Source organism: Cannabis sativa, chromosome 2 (assembly GCF_029168945.1).
Source record: "Cannabis sativa cultivar Pink pepper isolate KNU-18-1 chromosome 2, ASM2916894v1, whole genome shotgun sequence".
Lineage (NCBI taxonomy): Eukaryota > Viridiplantae > Streptophyta > Magnoliopsida > Rosales > Cannabaceae > Cannabis > Cannabis sativa.
The window spans coordinates 30,959,574-30,980,536 of record NC_083602.1 but is presented as its reverse complement, the minus strand read 5'-3'; the positions used below and the strand labels follow the sequence as shown (position 1 = coordinate 30,980,536).

At 31.9% G+C, this 20,963-nt stretch overlaps 1 protein-coding gene across 1 annotated transcript; it reads right to left on the bottom strand.

Annotated features, from left to right (window-relative positions):
• Positions 1 to 18,432: 18,432 nt before the first annotated feature.
• On the bottom strand, positions 18,433 to 19,417 carry LOC115720666 (germin-like protein subfamily 1 member 16). The gene is made up of 2 exons (XM_030649829.2): positions 19,225 to 19,417; positions 18,433 to 19,144 (listed from the first exon to the last, which is right to left on the bottom strand). The coding sequence occupies exons 1-2, from the start codon at positions 19,346 to 19,348 to the stop codon at positions 18,594 to 18,596; spliced, it is 675 nt and encodes a 224-aa protein (XP_030505689.2). The 5' UTR covers positions 19,349 to 19,417; the 3' UTR covers positions 18,433 to 18,593.
• Between the last annotated feature and the right edge of the window lie 1,546 nt (positions 19,418 to 20,963).

The window sequence follows — 20,963 nt, the reverse complement described above, 5'->3', positions numbered from 1 at the left end:
AAATTGTTTCTAGGACCATCGCGAATTCTGATATTTGTAGTAGTAAAGGTTGTTCTCCCTGGAAGACAGTTCCGAATAGTCGACTCCAGCTGGTTCTATCCTATTCAGAAGCCTCTCCAGCGAGTGCCTTTGGTCCGTGGTCTCAGTAGCACGTTGTTCCCATATGCACTAAGACTTATGCTGACGTGGAAATCTCACTTGTAGGAGAGTTGGTTAAGGTTAGTCATTGTCTAACTAACTTAACAACTTCAATTCTTGCAGCCACCGACTTTAAGAACTCAATCCCAAACCTATAAATACCACCTTGACTTGTCATTTAAATAACACGATTCAGATTGAGCTTGAGAGAGAGAGAGAGAGAGAGAGAAAAGATTGAGAGGTAGAGAGAGAGAGAAAAGATTGAGAGGTAGAGAGAGAGGTATAGAGAAAAAAGAGATAATGGATTTGGGTTTTTGAAGAATCTTTTGTAGATGAAGAAGATTCTTGGGTAAGAGTGTGAGATTTGAAAAACTTTGAGTGAACTCAACAGAGAATCTCTCTCGACTTTAATTTACCTGTTCTTGCTCAATCAATAAAGAAGATTTAGTGGTGTTTCAAAACTGGAGTAGAACCATAAATCACATCGATATATCAGACTTAAACCAGTATATATCTTAGTGTTGATTTCTTATTTTCTATATTTATTATTTTTGGTTTTATGTACTCTATTTACCTTTGTTTTTATCTAATTATTGTCTTTCGTATCTTCGCTACTTATTTGATTGTTTAAAGATTCATTGATTTGATAATGCACTGTTAGTCGTAATTTTCCCATAAATTAGAGCTTAGTAATCGATTAAGAATGTAGAATCAAGATTCTTTCCACTGCAATTCCTAAAGAAACTTTGAATGTCATCAATGGCGAGATTCAAATTGGAGAATTTCGATGGAACTGGGGACATTGCTCTATGGAGAGAAAGTCTGAAAGGAATCCTAGTGCACCAGAAAGTCTCCAAGGTTCTTAGATGAGATGTTATTGACAGAAAAGAAACCAGAGAAAAAAGTAGAAATGGAGGAGATGGCGTACTACACGATCATCATGTATATATCAAACAGTGTTCAAAGAAAATAAATCGCAGAGAAGACGACAAAAGCATTTTGGAACAAGTTAGAAGAACTATACTTAAAACTATCAATTGCTAGAAAGGTTATACGGTTTTAGAATAATTTTTTCACTTTGTTTAGATGATAATATCGATAGATATAATGAGATTATTGTAGGATTTGTTAATATAAACCACAAAGTTGATGAAGAAAGCTAGGCCATCATCTTATTGAGATCGCTTCCAATTTCATATTAAGAAGTCAAGGCAACCATCAAGTATTGCAAAGACGTAATTGCATTGGAGGATGTTCTTGCCGCACTCAAGTCGAAAGATTTTAAATTACAGTTGGAGAAGGAATCCAAGAAAGAAGAAGTGCATTTGGCAAGAGGAAGATAACCCAAAAAAGTAAGTTCGAAGACTAAACACCATCACTCTCAATCAAGATTGAAGTACAGAGAGAAGGAAACAAGGAAGTGTTACTCTGTACACAGTCTGGACACTTGTAAAGATTTTGCAAGAAGTACAAGGAGCAACAAGGCTTCGACAAATCTTACAATAGAGATAAGAAGGATAAGCTGCTTCACCACAGGAAGGATTCAGATGCAGTCGCGGAAGATAGTGACGACTGCTCCATAGATGGAGTTAGAAGTTAAAAGTTATGGCCAAAACAAATTCGAGAAAATTGGAAATGCTCTCTGCAAGATTTGGCCACGGCGACCATAAGTTTGGTTGCGGCAATTGGGTTCGAAAAACCTAAAAATCCAATTTTAAAGTTCCGAAAAATGCACAAACTCAATTCAAACATCACCTAAGTCATAAACAACAAAATTTATGCTAAACTAATGTATTTCCAGGCATTAATACATCAAATCAACATGCTCAACCCACCAAAATTACAACTTCAAAGAGACAAATCGAAGCACTAAAATATTAGCACCAACTCATGCTTTAGAACTCAACCTAACCATAAAATAGTTTTTCATACTCAAACTTAAAGCTACACCAACAACAACATACAAAGAAATGATCTGAAATTAATTTTATACTCAAAACTACTAAGTTCAAAACTGAACTACTAAATCATAGCTTTACTAACCAAAGCTCTTCTCAAAAAATTTCTCAAATCTTAACATGCAAATAAACTCTAAAACAAGCATTTAGAAGTCAAACACTCCTAATTTCAAAGATCAAAAACAAGGTTAAAGAATTGATAACTACCTTAAATAGTCTTTAAGAAAATCAACTAAAGTTCCTTGCATAAACCAACCAGAAAATTCAATTGAAGAGCTTCAAGTTTGCATAAAAAGGGTGAGAGAGAGAGAGAGAGAGAGAAGGGGGGTCAGTGGTGAGGAGGTTCTAATACAAAAATAATAAGTCATTTTTCAACAATAAAAGACTTAACTCAATTTCTTTGTAAAATAGGTCAATTGACCATTTTGCCCTTAAGGCATCAAATCCACATAAAAAGAAACTAAGGAAAATTCTGACATTTTATTTCCATAAAAAAATTCAGACATTTTTAGTGAAATTTTTCTATCACACAATAAAATAATTTTGTACCCCGAACTCGGTTCGAGCCAAAATACTTGATTGTGATCAAATCGTGCTAACTTGTCTAAAATACATGCAGTAGACAATATAAACATACTATATAATAATATATTATATTATCACAATAAATATTAAAATTATAATTTTACCCTTCTAATGTCAAAATTACGAAAATGCCTATAACTAATAAATGGGGTCTTAAATACAATAATTCTCAAATAATTTCATATAACTAATTACATAATCATATTTTATTATTATAGTTAATTCATTTTAATTAGAGTTTCTAATCTATTTATTCTTGAATATTATATTCACTACTACAATTTGGCCTTTTAGTGACACAAAATATTTAGGAGTAATTTTTAGTGACCCACATAATTTGACTCTAAATTTTCAGTGTTAGTCTCCTATAATGTGGGTCACTAAAAATTTGAAATGTCACTAAAAAGTAATATCCATACATTTTTTTTTAATTTTTCTATTAATTAAAAAAAACTAACCTATAGAATCACGCCAGAAGAGATTGGAAAAGCATGTCCCAACCTGCATAGCGCGTCACTATATCATACCTTTAAATTTATTAAAAATAATTAAATTTAATATTAAGATATAGTGACGCGCTATGAGAGTAGGTACACATATACTCAGACACATTTCGCGCGTCACTATAGGAATAAAAAATTGTGCTACTAAAAACAAGCTAATTTCCATAAAAATAAATATAAAGAAATGATTATATTAAAAAAATAGTTAAAAAAAGAAAATTAGATGAGTATAAATTCATCTCTTCCAAATTAAAACCATATAAAATCTAACATAGCAGCACTTTCTCTCTCCCTCTCTACTTCGTGCGAACAAGAACCCTAGGCCCCCTCCAGTCCGGACCCCAAAGCTCCTCCAGTTCGAACCCCAAAGCCCCCTCCAATCTGAGGACCTCGGCAACCGTCACCTTCCTCCAGTCTAAGAACCCCAGCGACCGTCACCTTCCTCCAGTTCGAGAACCCTAACACCCCGACCCTCTTTCTTGGTCGTCTCTCCCTCTCTCTATTTTTGCGCACTAAAGGTCCCATCTCCAGCGACGCCCAGCACCCTCTCTTTGTCGTCTCTCTCTCTCTCTCTCTCTCTCTCTCTCTCTCTCTCTCTCTCTCTCTCTCTCTCTCTCTCTCTCTCTCTCTCTCTCTCTCTCTCTCTCTCTCTCTCTCTCTCTCTCTCTCATTTTTGCTCGAATGGTGTTGATGGTCCTCTCCATCGCCTCTTTATTTCTTTCTCTTTGTTTCTGTATGTATGCAGATGGACGGAAAGAGCTATGTTCGATAGGGCTTTGTGTTTGATCGAGTTTGGGTCTGTGGTTGATCTAGGTTGTTCTTCATTCTGTGTGTGATTTTGTTAGTGTAAATGATTTTTTTTCCAAAAGTGTATGTTGTAAATGAGCCCTTCTTTGACTGTAAAAATGATATTCTTTTTCAGAAATGTATGATGTACTGAATTAGAGTTGTATTTATGTTGAGAAATTATTGATGTAATTAGTATTGATTTTGTTTGTGTCGGGCTTAAATTATGTATTTTGAATTTTATATATGAAAAATATTATTATTGGTAAAAAAAGTTATTCATTTTGTAAACTTTTGGTTTTAGCATGATTATTAGAAAATATTGATTAGTGAATCAATTTTATTAAAAAAATAATTAACATATTATTTAATAATTTTAAAATAAAAAAAAATTAAAATATATATACATTTATACAGTGACGCCCTTTTTGAGTTACTATCTATATATGAAATAAAAAACGATATAGTGACACTCAAAATTGAGTTACTATTTATATGAAATAAATAATTAAATAAAAAAATGATATAGTGACACGCATTTTGTAACTCTAAAAAGTATATTTCTTGACACCCACATTAGTGACCCGCATTGAAGGGTCACTAAAACACTTTAGATACTCTCAAAACAGGTCACTAAAAGGGGTTTTTGTCGTAGTGATTGTCTATTGCCATTTTTAATCTATTTCCACTTTGATTCAAATTGCTGGGATGCTGTGAATTGTGGGCTAGTTGGGTAGATGCAGTGGTTGTAGTGGTGTGTTGCTAATTTTTCTTTTGTCTAACTATATCTACACACCGTACTACTTCTTCAAGTTTGATGAATCCATATGCTCGGTCCAAAAATTCTACCATTGATCCTACGATTAATCTTTAATGATCCTTCCACAATTCTCTTAGAGGCTCAATACCTTCCAATATTGCGGCTAACCTTCCCTCCTCAGTGAGACCCTTAACTTTTGTTGCTTCAGTCATGAACTTGCTAATGTAAGCTCTTAAAGGTTCTCTTGGCACTTGTTTTACTTCTTCTAGGTCTTCTAGATGAGAGGGAAGCTGATGAGAGGAGGAAAATTGTGCATGGAATTTAGATGAGAAAGAAATCCATGAATTAAACTTTCCTAGAGGTAGGTTGAAATACCATTACTGGGCGGCCTTTACTAGTGTGGCTGGAAAAATTATGCACTGTACATTAATTACCTCTTACTCCTGGAAGGCTATTTGCATCTCAAAGTATATCAAGTGAGATAAAGTATCCTCTTTTCATGCATACATCTTGCATACTGACATTTTTAACTTTGGGGGTAGGTCAACAGCATTGATTTTAGGTGAGAAGGGTGATCTGCTTGTCCCATCAAGTTCAAGATCTTGATTTTTAGGTCAGTTAGGCCTTATACGAGGCTTTTAAGTTGATTTATTTGTGCTTGCACAAGTGGATGAACTTGGCCAGCCTATTGACTAACCTGTGTCACATTAGGATCTCTTAAAACTAGATCTGGACATAGTTATTTAACTGGATGGTAGGTGGAATATTTTGCCCATCGAGTCCCCCTTTTGCAATTTTAAGCGTTTCTAAGGTCATGTACGATACCTAACCGGTCGAACACTGATGCACCAAGAGGTCTTTGTGTCTGACCCACTTAGTTGAGAGGTTGGCCTGATACCTCTGTATGAGTATGATTATTTAGTTGAGTACCTCCTCCCAAGGGACGATTTGGCAAGATCTGCCCATCTACCGTTTGGACCACAGTTTGAACCTGTGGCCTTGGATTTGATAGTACGTTGACTAATATAAGTCTATGCGGTATGATTAGCTAAATACTCTTCCGACCCATCCTGGGATCACAAGGGAACGCTAGAATCAGTCACTAGTTGGTGACTGGTAACTTGGTAGGCCCTTCTGATTAGTATAGTGGCCTGTTTAGAGTGATTGCCAATGGCTGCCTACAGGGCTCTCATGACTTCCATCTCTTGATCTCTCCACTCTATGAACTAACATCTTTGTTCATCAAAGGCAAGGTTGATAGCTACTCGGATATCTTGATGGTGATGGTGAAATATGTTATTGTGGCCTTGCATTAACCCTGGCACAGCTCGCAAGTTTTGAAGCTCAGCATCATCTCTAACTGGCCTTTGAGAGTTCGTGGTGGATGTGATATCAGTGCTAGGAGTGGTGTGCTCAGCCACCGTACTGGTATTCCCAGTTTCTTTCATGCATGCCTAGAGTGAACCCAGTTAGAGGGAAAGTCACTCCACGGCCCACCATTGGTGGTTGTGTATTAACTTGTCCGAGGGTTGTCCCTATGGTTCTCTTACATTGTCAGGAGTCTGCACGCTTGGATCTATCACCATCTAGTTGACTAGATCAGTTTGAATTCTCCCACGAGTTACAACCATCCTGTATCCTATCAAGACTTTAAGACAAAAAACTTTTGTTTCTGCTCTCAATGAAAGCACCAAAATATTGACTTTGCTTCTAGCCAACAATAGTGAGTCTAAATAAAGCGATTAGATAAAATAAATAATAGAAATCAAAAACAGTAAATAAAGAGAACACCAGAATAGAGTTTCATGTTGGGTTTTATGCCCTAAATAAAACTCATTTCAATATAATCAGATTTACTTATTAATATAGATCAGAAATAACATTTAATGTTGAATGGTTCACATGATTTATTTCATGATTATATGTACATAATGTATAAATTCATCTGAAACCCTTTTCACATACTTGATCCTGTTTATTGTGTCGTCAACACATTGGAAAGTAAACATGACTATGTGAATAAAGTTTCCTAGATTTATCAGACACAGGGTTTTACTGATATGATAATCTACAACAAGAGTTTACTTGTATTTGGAGAAATACTATGTTCTTTCCAGAACATTGGTTAAAGTAAAGCTCAGGTTGGATGCATGGAGTATGCATCGGAAGGGACCGATATTGAACTTTGACTTAGATTTATTAAACTTACCGTAATATCTATTCAAGTCAATATCGCCTAGTTGATCCTAGATCAAATGTTCTTAATCCTGTTATGATTAGGCTCAATCTTGAAAGGCTATACGTGTTCTTTGATTTGTTAGTTAAGCCTACTTTTAGGTCAGGGTGATACGTACATTTTGGGAACACGGTAGTGCAATTGAGTGGGAGCGCTATCATAAACATGGAATCTATAGCTTCTATCTGGCGAATAGTAAGCAAAGGATGATCTCCTTCGAGCTTGACCAAACGAACATAAATGGTGGAGTACTCATTTCACATAAGCTGAAATATCATTTATACGGGGTCAAGTGTTTTAAGGAATAAATACATTGTAGGGTGTAACGTTAATTTAATCCCTTTACAGTGTAGATCATTCATATAGAGGATCATTGATCACATTAGGATTATAACAATGGATAACTAATGATGTGTCTATATGGTGGAACATATAGAGCATTCTATATACTGAGAGTGCAATTCTAAGTTCTATGCGTGGATTCAACGAAGAATTAATAAGTTAGTGAATTTTAGTGCTAAATTCTTGATCTACTTATTGGAAGCTCGGTTATATAGACCCATGGTCCCCCCACTAGTTGAGATAATATTGCTTGTAAGACTCATGTAATTGATTTTGATTAATCAATTATAATTCACAAGTTAGACTATGTCTATTTGTGAAATTTTTCACTAAGTAAGGGCGAAATTGTAAAGAAAGAGTTTACAGGGGCATATTTGTTAATTACGATACTTTGTATGGTTCAATTAATAAATATGATAAATGACAATATTATTTAATAATTATTTATAGTTATTAAATAGTTAGAATTGGCATTTAAATGTTTGAATTAGGAAATTGGCATTTTTGAGAAATTAAATACAAAAGGTGTTAAAATTGCAAAATTGCAAAGCCCAAGGCCCAATCCACTAATGCTATGGCCGGCCACCTATGTAGCTATTTTAAGTTGATTTTTTCATTATTTTAATGCCAAATAATTCAAACCTAACCCTAGTGGAATGCTATAAATAGATAGTGAAGGCTTCAGGAAAATTACACTTTTCTTCAGACTTTCTGAATCAGAAAAAACTGAGCCTTCTCTCTCCCTATCTTTAGTTGACCACTCTCTCTCTTCTTCTTCAATATTTCGAAATCCTTAGTGATTAGAGTAGTGCCCACACACATCAAGCAATACCTCAATCATAGTGAGGAAGATCGTGAAGAAAGATCATCAGCAAAGGAGATTCAGCATCAAGGATTCAGAGAAAGAGATCCAGGTTCAGATATTGATAATGCTCTGCTACAGAAAGGAATCAAGGGCTAGATATCTGAACGGAAGGAGTCATATTATTCCGCTGCACCCAATGTAAGGTTTCTTAAACTTTATATGTGTTTAATTTATCGTTTTAGAAAGTTCTTATTTAGGATGTTAATAAACATACTTCTGAGTAGATCTAAGATCCTGGTAAAATAATTTCCAACAACTGGCCTCAGAGCCATGGTAATTGATTTACTTGCAAGAAATTTGGACTTTAAAACGATTGTTTGTATGTTCTTTGGATGGTATCATGTTGTATTGAGTGTTATTTGATGATTGATTGATGTTTGTGAAATTTTCGTGAAAAATAATTGCGATTTTATCTCTGCAATTATTTTTATTGGATAGTATGGAAAACATTAAGCAAGTTAGCCTTTTACAGAACTTAATTTGGATTTTATTTGAATTAGTTATGATTTTTTGAAGATTTGAAAAAATCGGGGCTGTGCTGATATTTTCCTGCGATCGCAAATCTGTCCGTACAGTTTCGAATTTTTTTTGTTTTTCTTCGATTTTTCATACTTTTTCATGGAATTAACTTCCAATTTTTTGTATAGTTTTGTATTTATACTATTACTATTCCTAATTCAATTCTAATTATCATTTTGAATTAATTTAATATTTTTTAAATTTAATTCAAGATATTAGTGTAATTTGAATTTGAATAGAATTAGTATCTATCTTCTTGCTTAAAAATCTATCTTATTTTTAAATTTGATTATATCTTATTTTTTTAAATTTAAGGTCAGATTTTATAAGATATTTATAAAATCTTTTAAGATATTTTTAAGATATCTTATCTTTTAAGATATTTTTAATTATATCTTATCTTTTAAGATATTTTTTTTTAAAAATTAAATCTTTTTAGATATTTTGACCTTATTTAAATTTAAAATAAGATATTTATAATTTAAATAGATGTAAGATATTTTGCTAACTTTTAAATTTTGTTATTTTATTTATTTAAATTAAATTTAAAATCTGAAAAGATATTTCATTTATCTTTTCTAATTTTTATTTTTAAAATAACATTTAATTTTTAAAAGTAGTTAGCAAATTTTGAAATGATATTTAGGTTGGTTGAAACCTAATTTTTCAAAAAGGAGGTTTAATTTTAAATATTTTTTTTTAATTTTCGAAATTTAAATTTTATTTCCGAAATTAAATTTTTTTTTAAAATTTTATTTTATTTTTCAAATATTAAAATATTTTTTAATTATTTATTTTTCGAAATTATTTATTTAAAATTAAATAAATCCTACTTCCAACTATCCAGCTAACCTTGTTGCAGGAGTATGTGGTTTTAGCTTGTATATAAGTTTTTAAAACCTATTATTACTTGATTGCAAATAGCCATGGTTACCTTTTGCCAGATCTAATGATCTGATGGCTCCCTTGGTCAAGATAATAATTTGTAACAGGTATATTTACAATCTTCTTTCATCTGTGTATGACCTAGCAACATGATAGGACCCATCCAAAGTGTGCCTGTGTGAGCCTATGTGTTTAATTTTATTATAGATGCATATAGGTTAATGTTGCTAAAATAAATTATCATAGTTATTGATAGAATTTATTTAGGCCCATTTAGTTTTTGGGCCTATTCAATTAAAAATAGTTGTTCTTATTAAGGTTAAATTCCTCTCTTTTGGGCCTTGTGTGAGAGTTGGGAGCCATAGAAGTGGGTACGACATACTGAACCCAGCATCCCCTCACACAAACTACCCCAATTGTGAAGGCCCATTTGCTTGATTTGAACAACTGTACTAGGTTAATTACACTAGTTTAACCTAATAAAATTGATTAGCAACATAATTAATTTCATTTATTTTGAAATTAATTTAAGAAAATTATAGTTTAAAGAATTTATTATTCTAAGCTAAACTATATGTATTTTCTTGTATTTAATTAAATATAGAATTATAACCATCTAGATTCTTTCTGGAACTTAATTTAAATTTTTCATTAAATATTCCTATTTAAGTTGATATTTAGTTATCTTCAACTAACCAACTTAAATCTGAATATCTTTTGAATTCAAAATTTCAAAATTAAGTTGAGGAATTTTAGGCATTGGTTATTAAGATTCTTTAGATATTTTTTAAGTTAATATCTTTTCGAATATTAACTTAAAATGGAATATTTTCAAATTAAGTGGTTACAACTTAATTTTTGATATTTAATTAAATTTAAATTTGAAAAATATTTAAGTTCTAGATTTTTTTTCTAATACAACTTAAATTAGATATTTTTTCAAATTTTGTGGAAAAGATACTTAGTCAAATAAGATATTTTCTAGATAGTTATTTCTAGACTACTTATTATTTCTAATATTAAATAGGAAAATATTATAAATTGTGAAATTAATTATTTAATTAATTTTGGTACAATTTAATTTAAGTATATTTTTCCTAGTATTAAACTAGAAATTAATAATTAAGCCTTCTCTACACTTAATTATTTATTTCTTGAATTTAATACATTTAATTAATTTGAAAATTAAATATCTAAGTTGATTTTTATCATCATACTTAAATATTTCTTTTTCATGACATTTAATTAAATAGAAAATTATTTTTAGTTGAAATTTAATTTTTCAACTAAATTTAAATAATTTTCAAAATATATTTTTTCTTTATTTTATTAATCAATTTTCGAAATTGCATTTCTTAAATGCTAGAATTTCGAATTCTATCTTGAAAAATAGATTAAGTTGTAAATTAATTATTTTAATTAATTCTTGGATCAACTTAAATCAATGATTTTTTCATTTATTGATTAATTTAAGATAAATTGAATTAAAGTATATTATTAGAAATTGAATTAATTAGTCAAAGGAAAATCTAGATAGATGATATTTTTGCTTGAAGTATTTTTCTAGTGTATTTAATTAAATAGAAAATTAATATTTAAGTTGATTTTCATCATCATACTTAAATATTTGAAATTTTTCTTATATATTTAATTAAATAGGAAAATTATATTTTTTGTTGTAAATTAATTTTATTAATTAATTTTGGGCCAACATTAAATTAGAATAATTTTTCCAGGATTAATTTTTTATTTTAACATGCATTTTCGAAAATTGTATTCTTAAATACTTTAATTTTTCGAAATGCAATATATATTTATAGAAAATTAAATTTGAGTTGTAAATTAATTTATATTAATTTTGTAACAACTTAAATTGAATATTTTTCTAAATATTTATTGGAAATTATTACTAAGATGGAAATAATTCATCTAAGTAAAATTTATAAATATTAAATTAAAATTTATATTTAGAATTTTTCATTCTAAATTGGAAATTTTAAATAAATATATATTTAAAATAAATAAATTAAATAAAAAGAATCAAAAAAAAATACAACTCGCTTTAAATAATGAGCTTGATTATTATTAAGATATTCGATCTCCATTGTTGGTCTTACAAAAGTTAAATGTTTTCAATATAACCTCGAGACGCTAGACTTCGTCCCCCTATGGATGGTTATTCGTTGAACGCATTTAACACCGTAAGATTTCATTTGATAAGTGTTTTGTAAGTTTTCGTCTCTATTAGACTCTCCCCTACGGTGACTACTTAGAGATAAACTTATGAAACATGAAACAATGGTGGAAACTCATAAAATGAGAATAACCTTGACTCTCGCCTACCGGGACAACGTTGGATTCTTATTTTGATCGAATAAAAGGTTCCTAGAATGGTTTCTATTTTAGATGAGCTGACAACTCTATTCAATAAATGATGCTTTGACTCTCGCCTCTTAGGGACCTTTGTATCAGTTTGTTGAAAACCTTAGAAATTATATAGGATTGTATGTTTTTAGTATTTTCACTAGTCATTCCTACTTGCTATATGTTTATAATTTCTGAATTGTGTATGAATTTATATTGAACCATGTTATTTTCTGTTATTAAGTTGTAGTTTAATTTCGAATCTTCATTGTTGGTCTAACATGTTTGTTTTTCTAATGAGATAAATCCCTAATGAATTTTCACCATTAGACATACATAATAGTGTAAGATCTCGAAAGATAAGTATTGTATATGCGACATCTAACTGTTCATCAATTGATGACACCATAGACTAGTATTTTTACAATATGAAACAAGAAGATTACATAAATAAGATTACTTTGTCTTTCGCTAATCGAAGCATCGTTGGATTCTTATTTATAAACGAAATTATCCTAATTCCTCTTAGCTTATTCATTTCGAATTAGCTTCAAAACATATCATTGGATGAATGGTCTATAAATCATTTCATGTCATTCTATATTTTCTCTTAAGAAATTAAATGACGCATATGATTATAATCCCGAAATTCTATTCCCAATTGATATAAATCCTCAATCTTAGAAATCTCCTACTTGTATGGGCAAATCTGACTTAGAGTTTGTATTAGTAGTGGTGGTCTAAGATAGAATTACTCATAATATTTGGTATAAATTTAAGTCTTTGACTTTAATTTTAAATTCCAAATAGAAATTTTCTTATATTTCTAATTCCAGAATACAATACAGTTACACTTTCTCAAGTGTTTAATATCCATCTTCTATTAATGGATTAAACTGTATGGAATATGAGTTAGGTATTCTGTGACCAGGATCCACTTGCAGTATTCTAAGAACTCTTTGATGTAACTAAACCTATGTCATCAAAAGACACTACCACATTTTTTTTAATCTATGGCATTTGTATCTTGTTCATAGTGGATTTGACAAGATCAGTCTCTGCAAAGAGTTAATATGCCTATATCCAGTGAAAGTAGTTCATCTCACTCGCAGATGGCTGTACATTCAGGGGTGGATATGAGTTTTTTGTTGTATTCTTAAAACGATAACTCTAGATTATACCTTAAGCAAAGAAATTTGAAATGTTTGAAAAATTTCATTAATTTCTAGCAATGGTTAAAACCATTAAGGTAAGTGGTTAAAGATCTTGCGAACTGATAGGGGTGGAGAAATAGTTAGTAGATATGCAGTTCAAAGATCATTAAATTGATTTTTGAATTATATCCAAACTTACCTCCCCAGAAATTTCGAGTTGCATGTTAATGATTAGTTACTAGTCGTTGCCTAATTCCTTCTATGGTAATACAATTTCAGAATGATGTAATGGTTGTATACTTAATGTAAATCATTACTAGATTCATGGATGACCTAATCAAAATCTTAAGAAAAGCTAGAACTGTTAACCATGGTTTCTTAGCTATTCTAAGTGATTAGGGGTGGAGCATCCCATTGTCAATAGATAAGAAAGTGTTTGTTCAAACAAATACTACTTTTCTAAGATAATGACTAAGTCTGAAAACAAGTAGCAAATAAAGGAGATATTTTTTCTTGATTCCAAAAGTGTTCTATCATCTTATATAACATATGATGATCCCACTGCCTCTGTTGTCTTGTCACAACCAAAGAGGTTAATACCATTTTCTTAGACATAATTCACGGTACCTTGTCGTAGTGGGAGAGTTTCTAGGAACTCACCTTCTTATGACTTGGGAGACACTAGTGATTTAAATCCATTGTGAGTTTAAACAAGTAATGGATTGTCAAGATAAGAAACTAAGAAGAAAGCCAATAGAACTATGGTTTGATCCATTCACATGGAATAACCTAAAGTTTTCTATTACAAGGACATAAAAGGACATTTTCGTTTATAAGTCTATTCTATGGACTTAACAAAACTTCTTGTTCCTAGTATTATAGGTTTGAGTTTATGTAAACCTATGGCTTGTGGTATACCTGGTAATTACTTACTCTAATGCAAGCAGCTTACTTTAGTAAGATGCTGAAGCATTTTCTTTCTAATGGCAATCTATAGAAGCTTCACAACTTCTTAGGTATAGATTTTATTTATCTAAGGAAAAGTCTTAACTATTCCAGAAAAGATAAAGCCATGAAAGAATTCCTTAAATCAACAGTGAGAGGTCTTAGATATGCTTTTGTATGCCTTAGACCAGACACCTGCTGTTGAGTGGGAGTAATGAGTAGGTATCAGATTAATCCAAGAGAAGAACATTGGAAGACAATCAAGTAAATCCTAAGATTAAGAAGAGGAACTATATGTTAGTCTATAAGAGTGTGTTTAAAACTCTTAGACTACACCACATCAGATTTTGAAATTTGCCTATGTGCTAGAAAATATTTCTGATAAGATGGTGGTTACTCTGGGGGTGGAATAGTGATTTTGGAGAAGTGTATAAACCTATCTGAAGTCTCTAGGTCTACCAGAGAGGGACTGAATGTTAAAGCTGCAGGAAAGGTACTTATTCAGTCTAAGGAAAGTTCTATACATCTTTGGCACCATTCCAAATTGCCTCAAACTACTAGTGTTACTTTCCTGATTAACCAAAAGTAGTTGCCAAAGGTATAGAATCCAGTATCCCAAGAGAGTAGACATATAGAGAGGAATTTCACATTATCAATGATTTTGTGATTAAAGGAAGAGTAATAGTGGAGAAAAGGTTGTGGTTAATTCAACCTTTCAGATCCTATTACGAGGAGTTTACTACTACTACACTTGATTTGTATATCAAGGTGTTGAGATTATTTGAAACGCACTTTTTGTTTTATATTAGTGCAAGTGGGAGTTTTTTGGGTTTTATGCCCTAAATAAAACTCATTTCAATATAATCAGATTTACTTATTAATATAGATCAGAAATAACATTTAATGTTGCATGGTTCACATGATTTATTTCATGATTATATGTACATAATGTATAAATTCATCTGAAACCCTTTTCACATACTTGATCCTGTTTATTGTGCCGTCAACACATTGGAAAGTAAACATGACTATGTGAATAAAGTTTCCTAGATTTATCAGACACAGGGTTTTACTGATATGATAATCTACAACAAGAGTTTACTTGTATTTGGAGAAATACTATGTTCTTTCCAGAACATTGGTTAAAGTAAAGCTCAGGTTGGATGCATGGAGTATGCATCGGAAGGGACCGATATTGAACTTTGACTTAGATTTATTAAACTTACCGTAATTTCTATTCAAGTCAATATCGCCTAGTTGATCCTAGATCAAATGTTCTTAATCCTGTTATGATTAGGCTCAATCTTGAAAGGCTATACGTGTTCTTTGATTTGTTAGTTAAGCCTACTTTTAGGTCAGGGTGATACGTACATTTTGGGAACACGGTAGTGCAATTGAGTGGGAGCGCTATCATAAACATGGAATCTATAGCTTCTATCTGGCGAATAGTAAGCAAAGGATGATCTCCTTCGAGCTTGACCAAACGAACATAAATGGTGGAGTACTCATTTCACATAAGCTGAAATATCATTTATACGGGGTCAAGTGTTTTAAGGAATAAATACATTGTAGGGTATAACGGTAATTTAATCCCTTTACAGTGTAGATCATTCATATAGAGGATCATTGATCACATTAGGATTATAACAATGGATAACTAATGATGTGTCTATATGGTGGAACATATAAAGCATTCTATATACTGAGAGTGCAATTCTAAGTTATATGCGTGGATTCAACGAAGAATTAATAAGTTAGTGAATTTTAGTGCTAAATTCTTGATCTACTTATTGGAAGCTCGGTTATATAGACCCATGGTCCCCCCACTAGTTGAGATAATATTGCTTGTAAGACTCATGTAATTGGTTTTGATTAATCAATTATAATTCACAAGTTAGACTATGTCTATTTGTGAAATTTTTCACTAAGTAAGGGCGAAATTGTAAAGAAAGAGTTTATAGGGGCATATTTGTTAATTACGATACTTTGTATGGTTCAATTAATAAATATGATAAATGACAATATTATTTAATAATTATTTATAGTTATTAAATAGTTAGAATTGGCATTTAAATGTTTGAATTAGGAAATTGGCATTTTTGAGAAAATCAGATACAAAAGGTGTTAAAATTGCAAAATTGCAAAGCCCAAGGCCCAATCCACTAATGCTATGGCCGACCACCTATGTAGCTATTTTAAGTTGATTTTTTCATTATTTTAATGTCAAATAATTCAAACCTAACCCTAGTGGAATGCTATAAATAGATAGTGAAGGCTTCAGGAAAATTACACTTTTCTTCAGACTTTCTGAATCAGAAAAAACTGAGCCTTCTCTCTCCCTATCTTTAGCTGACCACTCTCTCTCTTCTTCTTCAATATTTCGAAATCCTTAGTGATTAGAGTAGTGCCCACACACATCAAGCAATACCTCAATCATAGTGAGGAAGATCGTGAAGAAAGATCATCAGCAAAGGAGATTCAGCATCAAGGATTCAGAGAAAGAGATCCAGGTTCAGATATTGATAATGCTCTGCTACAGAAAGGAATCAAGGGCTAGATATCTGAACGGAAGGAGTCATATTATTCCGCTGCACCCAATGTAAGGTTTCTTAAACTTTATATGTGTTTAATTTATCGTTTTAGAAAGTTCTTATTTAGGATGTTAATAAACATACTTGTGAGTAGATCTAAGATCCTGGTAAAATAACTTCCAACATTTCAGCCATGTGATGATGGTAATAGCCTACTCCTCTTTTGGTTGTATTGACATATGAGACAAAGAAAAAAGTATTCTCTCTAAAGCTCTTACAATGGATCTCACAATAATTCTCTCTTAGATTGTTATTTCTCTCTTGAGTGTTCTTTGTGAATCCATTTCGTGTCTCTCAATAGTGAGAATAAACCACTATTTATAGGGGCTCATTACATGAAGAATGATTTCCTTTAATCTATAACAAATAAAATAAGAAACTAGTTTATTTCCATAATTATAATACAGAGATTGGGAAATCTAGGCTTATTGCCTTTATTCTTTGCATTTATCTCCCAAATATAGGAATTATCTTCGTGACATGCAAACTTAGAAATAACGATATCCACCTCTGAAATTGCCAATAACTCACATTTCCTAGCAGGCGTATGTGAGTTGATCACATGATTGAGCTTGGTCGGATGTCCCTTAATGACTCTGCCCCGACATTTTGCTATGTATGGATAATATGGACCTTTGTATCAATCCTTGGGGGCTCCTAAGAGTGTATCCGCCCAAGTTAGAAAGTATATAGGAGAAGCGTGTCATCCAACTAGATGTCAGTGCAAATAATAGAATAACACACTGAACCTAAGACCTTAACCCCTTCTTTCCCTATCTCTCTCTCTCTCTCTCATCTCTATCTGTCTCTCTCCTTCGTTGGAGATATGACCACTATCCAACAAAAATGACATGAACCTAGCCTTAAGAGAACACGAGTCGCCCAAACTTGTTTTCTCAATGAGTCGAAACCCAACAAAAAGAAGAGCTTGAAACTCACTGATTATGATAAAGGAGAGAACATGAGCCATGAACACCCAACCCATCAGCGTCAAGCTGAGAGAAGAGAGAGAGAGACTTCGAGGCTGAGATCGAGATCAACAAAGGGGACGAAGGCTTTGAGACCGTTGGATTTGTCGTGGCCTTTGAGATCAAAAGCGAATTAGGCGTAGCCAGTCATTTTGAGCAAAGAAGATCGGTGTGGTTTGGATGGTCCAGCTTATGCAGTTGTTGTAGTCGTGGACCATGAATATTAGGGCACAAAGAGGGTTAGGATTTCTGGTGCTGCACAATGAGGGTGATAGAGAGGTTCGGGGGAGAGAGTGAGAAAGGAAGAGATAGCTAGATTATGGTGTTTTGGTGTAGAGTTCCATACTATTCCTTTTATACCCTTTTTTAATTGCTATTTTTTTTTTTATTATTTTCTTTATTTTCTTTTACTAAATCATTTTCAACACTCTTTTAGTGTCGGTTCATAACCGAGACTTAAGACTCTTTTAGTCTCAGTTTATAACCAACACTAAAAGATCTTTTAGTCACGATTATAAATCGACTACTCAATCTCTATGTTATATATTTCTTTAAAATTCTTTTGGTCTCAGATATTTTCTTAGTGTCAGTTTACTAATCGACACTTAAAGTCATTATAGGTGCCAATTATGAACAGATACCTTAGAATTGGGGTGGCTTTAGTCCGTTTTTTAAAAAAGCGGTCCCTCGAACCGACACCAAAAGTTTATTTTGTAATAGTACTGTACTAGCACATTTGATTCTTTGGCTGAGTTTTGTTCTTGAAGGGTTGTGTTTTACAACAATTCTTACGAGCATAGACAGTTTTTATTTTATATATAGACGTCTTATTTATATTTGCAGTATGATTGTTCAATAAATAGCACTACTTTTATTTAATTCTTGTCGACATAACTACATCATTAGTCCACCACATGGACATGATGAACTATATATATCAACGTAAGTCCGTAATTATTGTTCATAATTATTTAAAAAGATCATGATATGATGATTACGAACAAGCCCCAAACCGCTTCTGAAGATACTGAACCACATTCTTCTCCAACATGAAAGCCTTAGCAAGAACATCAGGGTTGATTGGTGGGTTGGATCCAAACACGGCATTAGCAATGGTAATCACTCCCGGATTCTGGCTTCCCAATCCAGCAAAGGCTAAGGCTGGAGTCTTTCCTATATTGAACTGGAAGTGAATCATTCCAATGGGGAACACAAACACGTCTCCCTTGTTCAGAACCTTCGTGAACAGTCTGTTCCCGTCTTGGTTCGACGAAACGAAACCTACGTACAGTGTTCCCTCCGCCACGAAAAGTATTTCCGAGGCGCGCGGGTGAGTGTGAGGCGGGTTCAGTCCATATGGGGCGAAGTCGATACGCGCTAGGGATACTCCTAGTGTGTTGAGCCCTGGCAGGTTGTCGACGAAGACAGCCGTGACATTGGATCCAACTGCGTTGTCTGTGTTGCCCGGTATGTTGATTCCTGAGAAGAAGAAGTCCTCTGCTTTCACCAGCTCCGGGTTCTTGCAAAATCTCCCATTCACGAACACTGCTCAATTATTAATTCCAACATTAGAAAATAATAACAGTATAAGATAAAATAAATTAATATATATAGAGAATACGTACGCATATCTTTGGGATCATCAAATGCTACGCAAAAGTCCTGTAGTGGGCTTGGGTCGTATGCGTTACCATTATGAGCTGCCAAAGCTAAAAAAAAGAGTGCCAAAACGAAAGTTGGAGTCTTCATGTCTTACTATTATTTATCACTCTCTTTTGAAAAAGTTGTTCTGATGTGTTACATATTATAGAAGTCTGGGTCACTTGACAGGTATTTATAGGTGGCTATGCAAAGATTACGTAGATGAGCTTCTCTTTGATTGGTCTTAGGTCTTTTTTTTTTTTTTTTTTTTCATTTTTATATGTTTTTATTTGGAGAGAGGGAAAGTAATTTAATTATTAATTTGGTTACATTATCTATATACTTAGTATTTTACTTATATATAATATGTATGTGCATGATAACCTATATAGATATATGTTTTATTCTGTGGTTCATTTATAATTAGTACGTGTAAACATAAACTTAATTTGCAATTGGTTATATGATTCAATTAATTCGCCTAGTAATTTTACAGAAGTAAATATAATTCATTTTCTTAATGGTCACTTCATCACGTTCTAGCCAAAGTATTCGGTGTATGGGGAAAGGAGAACGTACGTACTCACTGTATAAAAAACAAAAAAATTATAATTGTTCTCATTAATAATAAAAAATGTTTCACGCCAACATATATAATATTTCCTATTTACTTATTTAAATTTTTTTTAATTTCGTATTTTTATTAGTATAATTAAGTATCAGATGATATGTAATTTACAAAAATAATTTTTAAAAAATATCGCTAACTAATTATAAAGCGTCACATATAAAAATTGTTAAACGTACCCTTAATGTTTAATAGCAATACATATATACGTACAAATTAGAGAAATCCTAAGATCTCACAAATTGTTTTGATAAATGATTTAAAAAATTAATAATCAGTAACGTGTCTATCAGTGTGGTGTTGACAAAACATATATCTTCTATTTTCAGATTTAACAAATTATTTTAATAAATAGTATAGAAAATCGTTTTTTTTAACGTCCCATATCGGTGGTGTTGAGCAGTATGCCAAAGAGCAATGGGAGAGCATATGGGAGTGACAATTATCTTTTTTCATTGATTAATCATATTTTTTCAGAGTTTGAGTAAATTAATTTTCAACTAACTTCTGGTGGCAGGTCGATGTATATTCGTCCCCTAAAATTGTCTTTTAATGTGAAAAATATATGCTTAATTAGGCTTAAAGATTATTTTTGAGATTCTACTTAGCTATATTTTGAGAAACAAAAACAAAATGCGCAAATTAATTAGCTGTTTGGCACCTTTCAAAAAAACCATAATTATGTTTTCTTAGTTACATTTATCAAACAGTCTTATAATTTACTATACATATATTGTGTTTAATCTTTACTTCTTTTTATATATATGTATATCCACTTAGGGCTAATTGGAATCATCAACATATCTACTCAATCGATCGCTAGTACATTTTTTTGCATTCCAACAATTAATATATGTCACAGAACGTACGTCATCACATTTTAGTATGTTGTGTATTGCTGTATACATTGAAATTCGTTTGCTCATTTTTATTTTATTATCTAATCGAGATGAGTATCTTCACCAACCCAAACCCTTCAAATTTAACTATTAATTAAAATAGAGAGAGAGAGGAGATCAGCAATATCTTTTACAAAATATATACGGATCGAATTACAAAAATGATGGCCATTATGGTAACTACAATAACCATTAG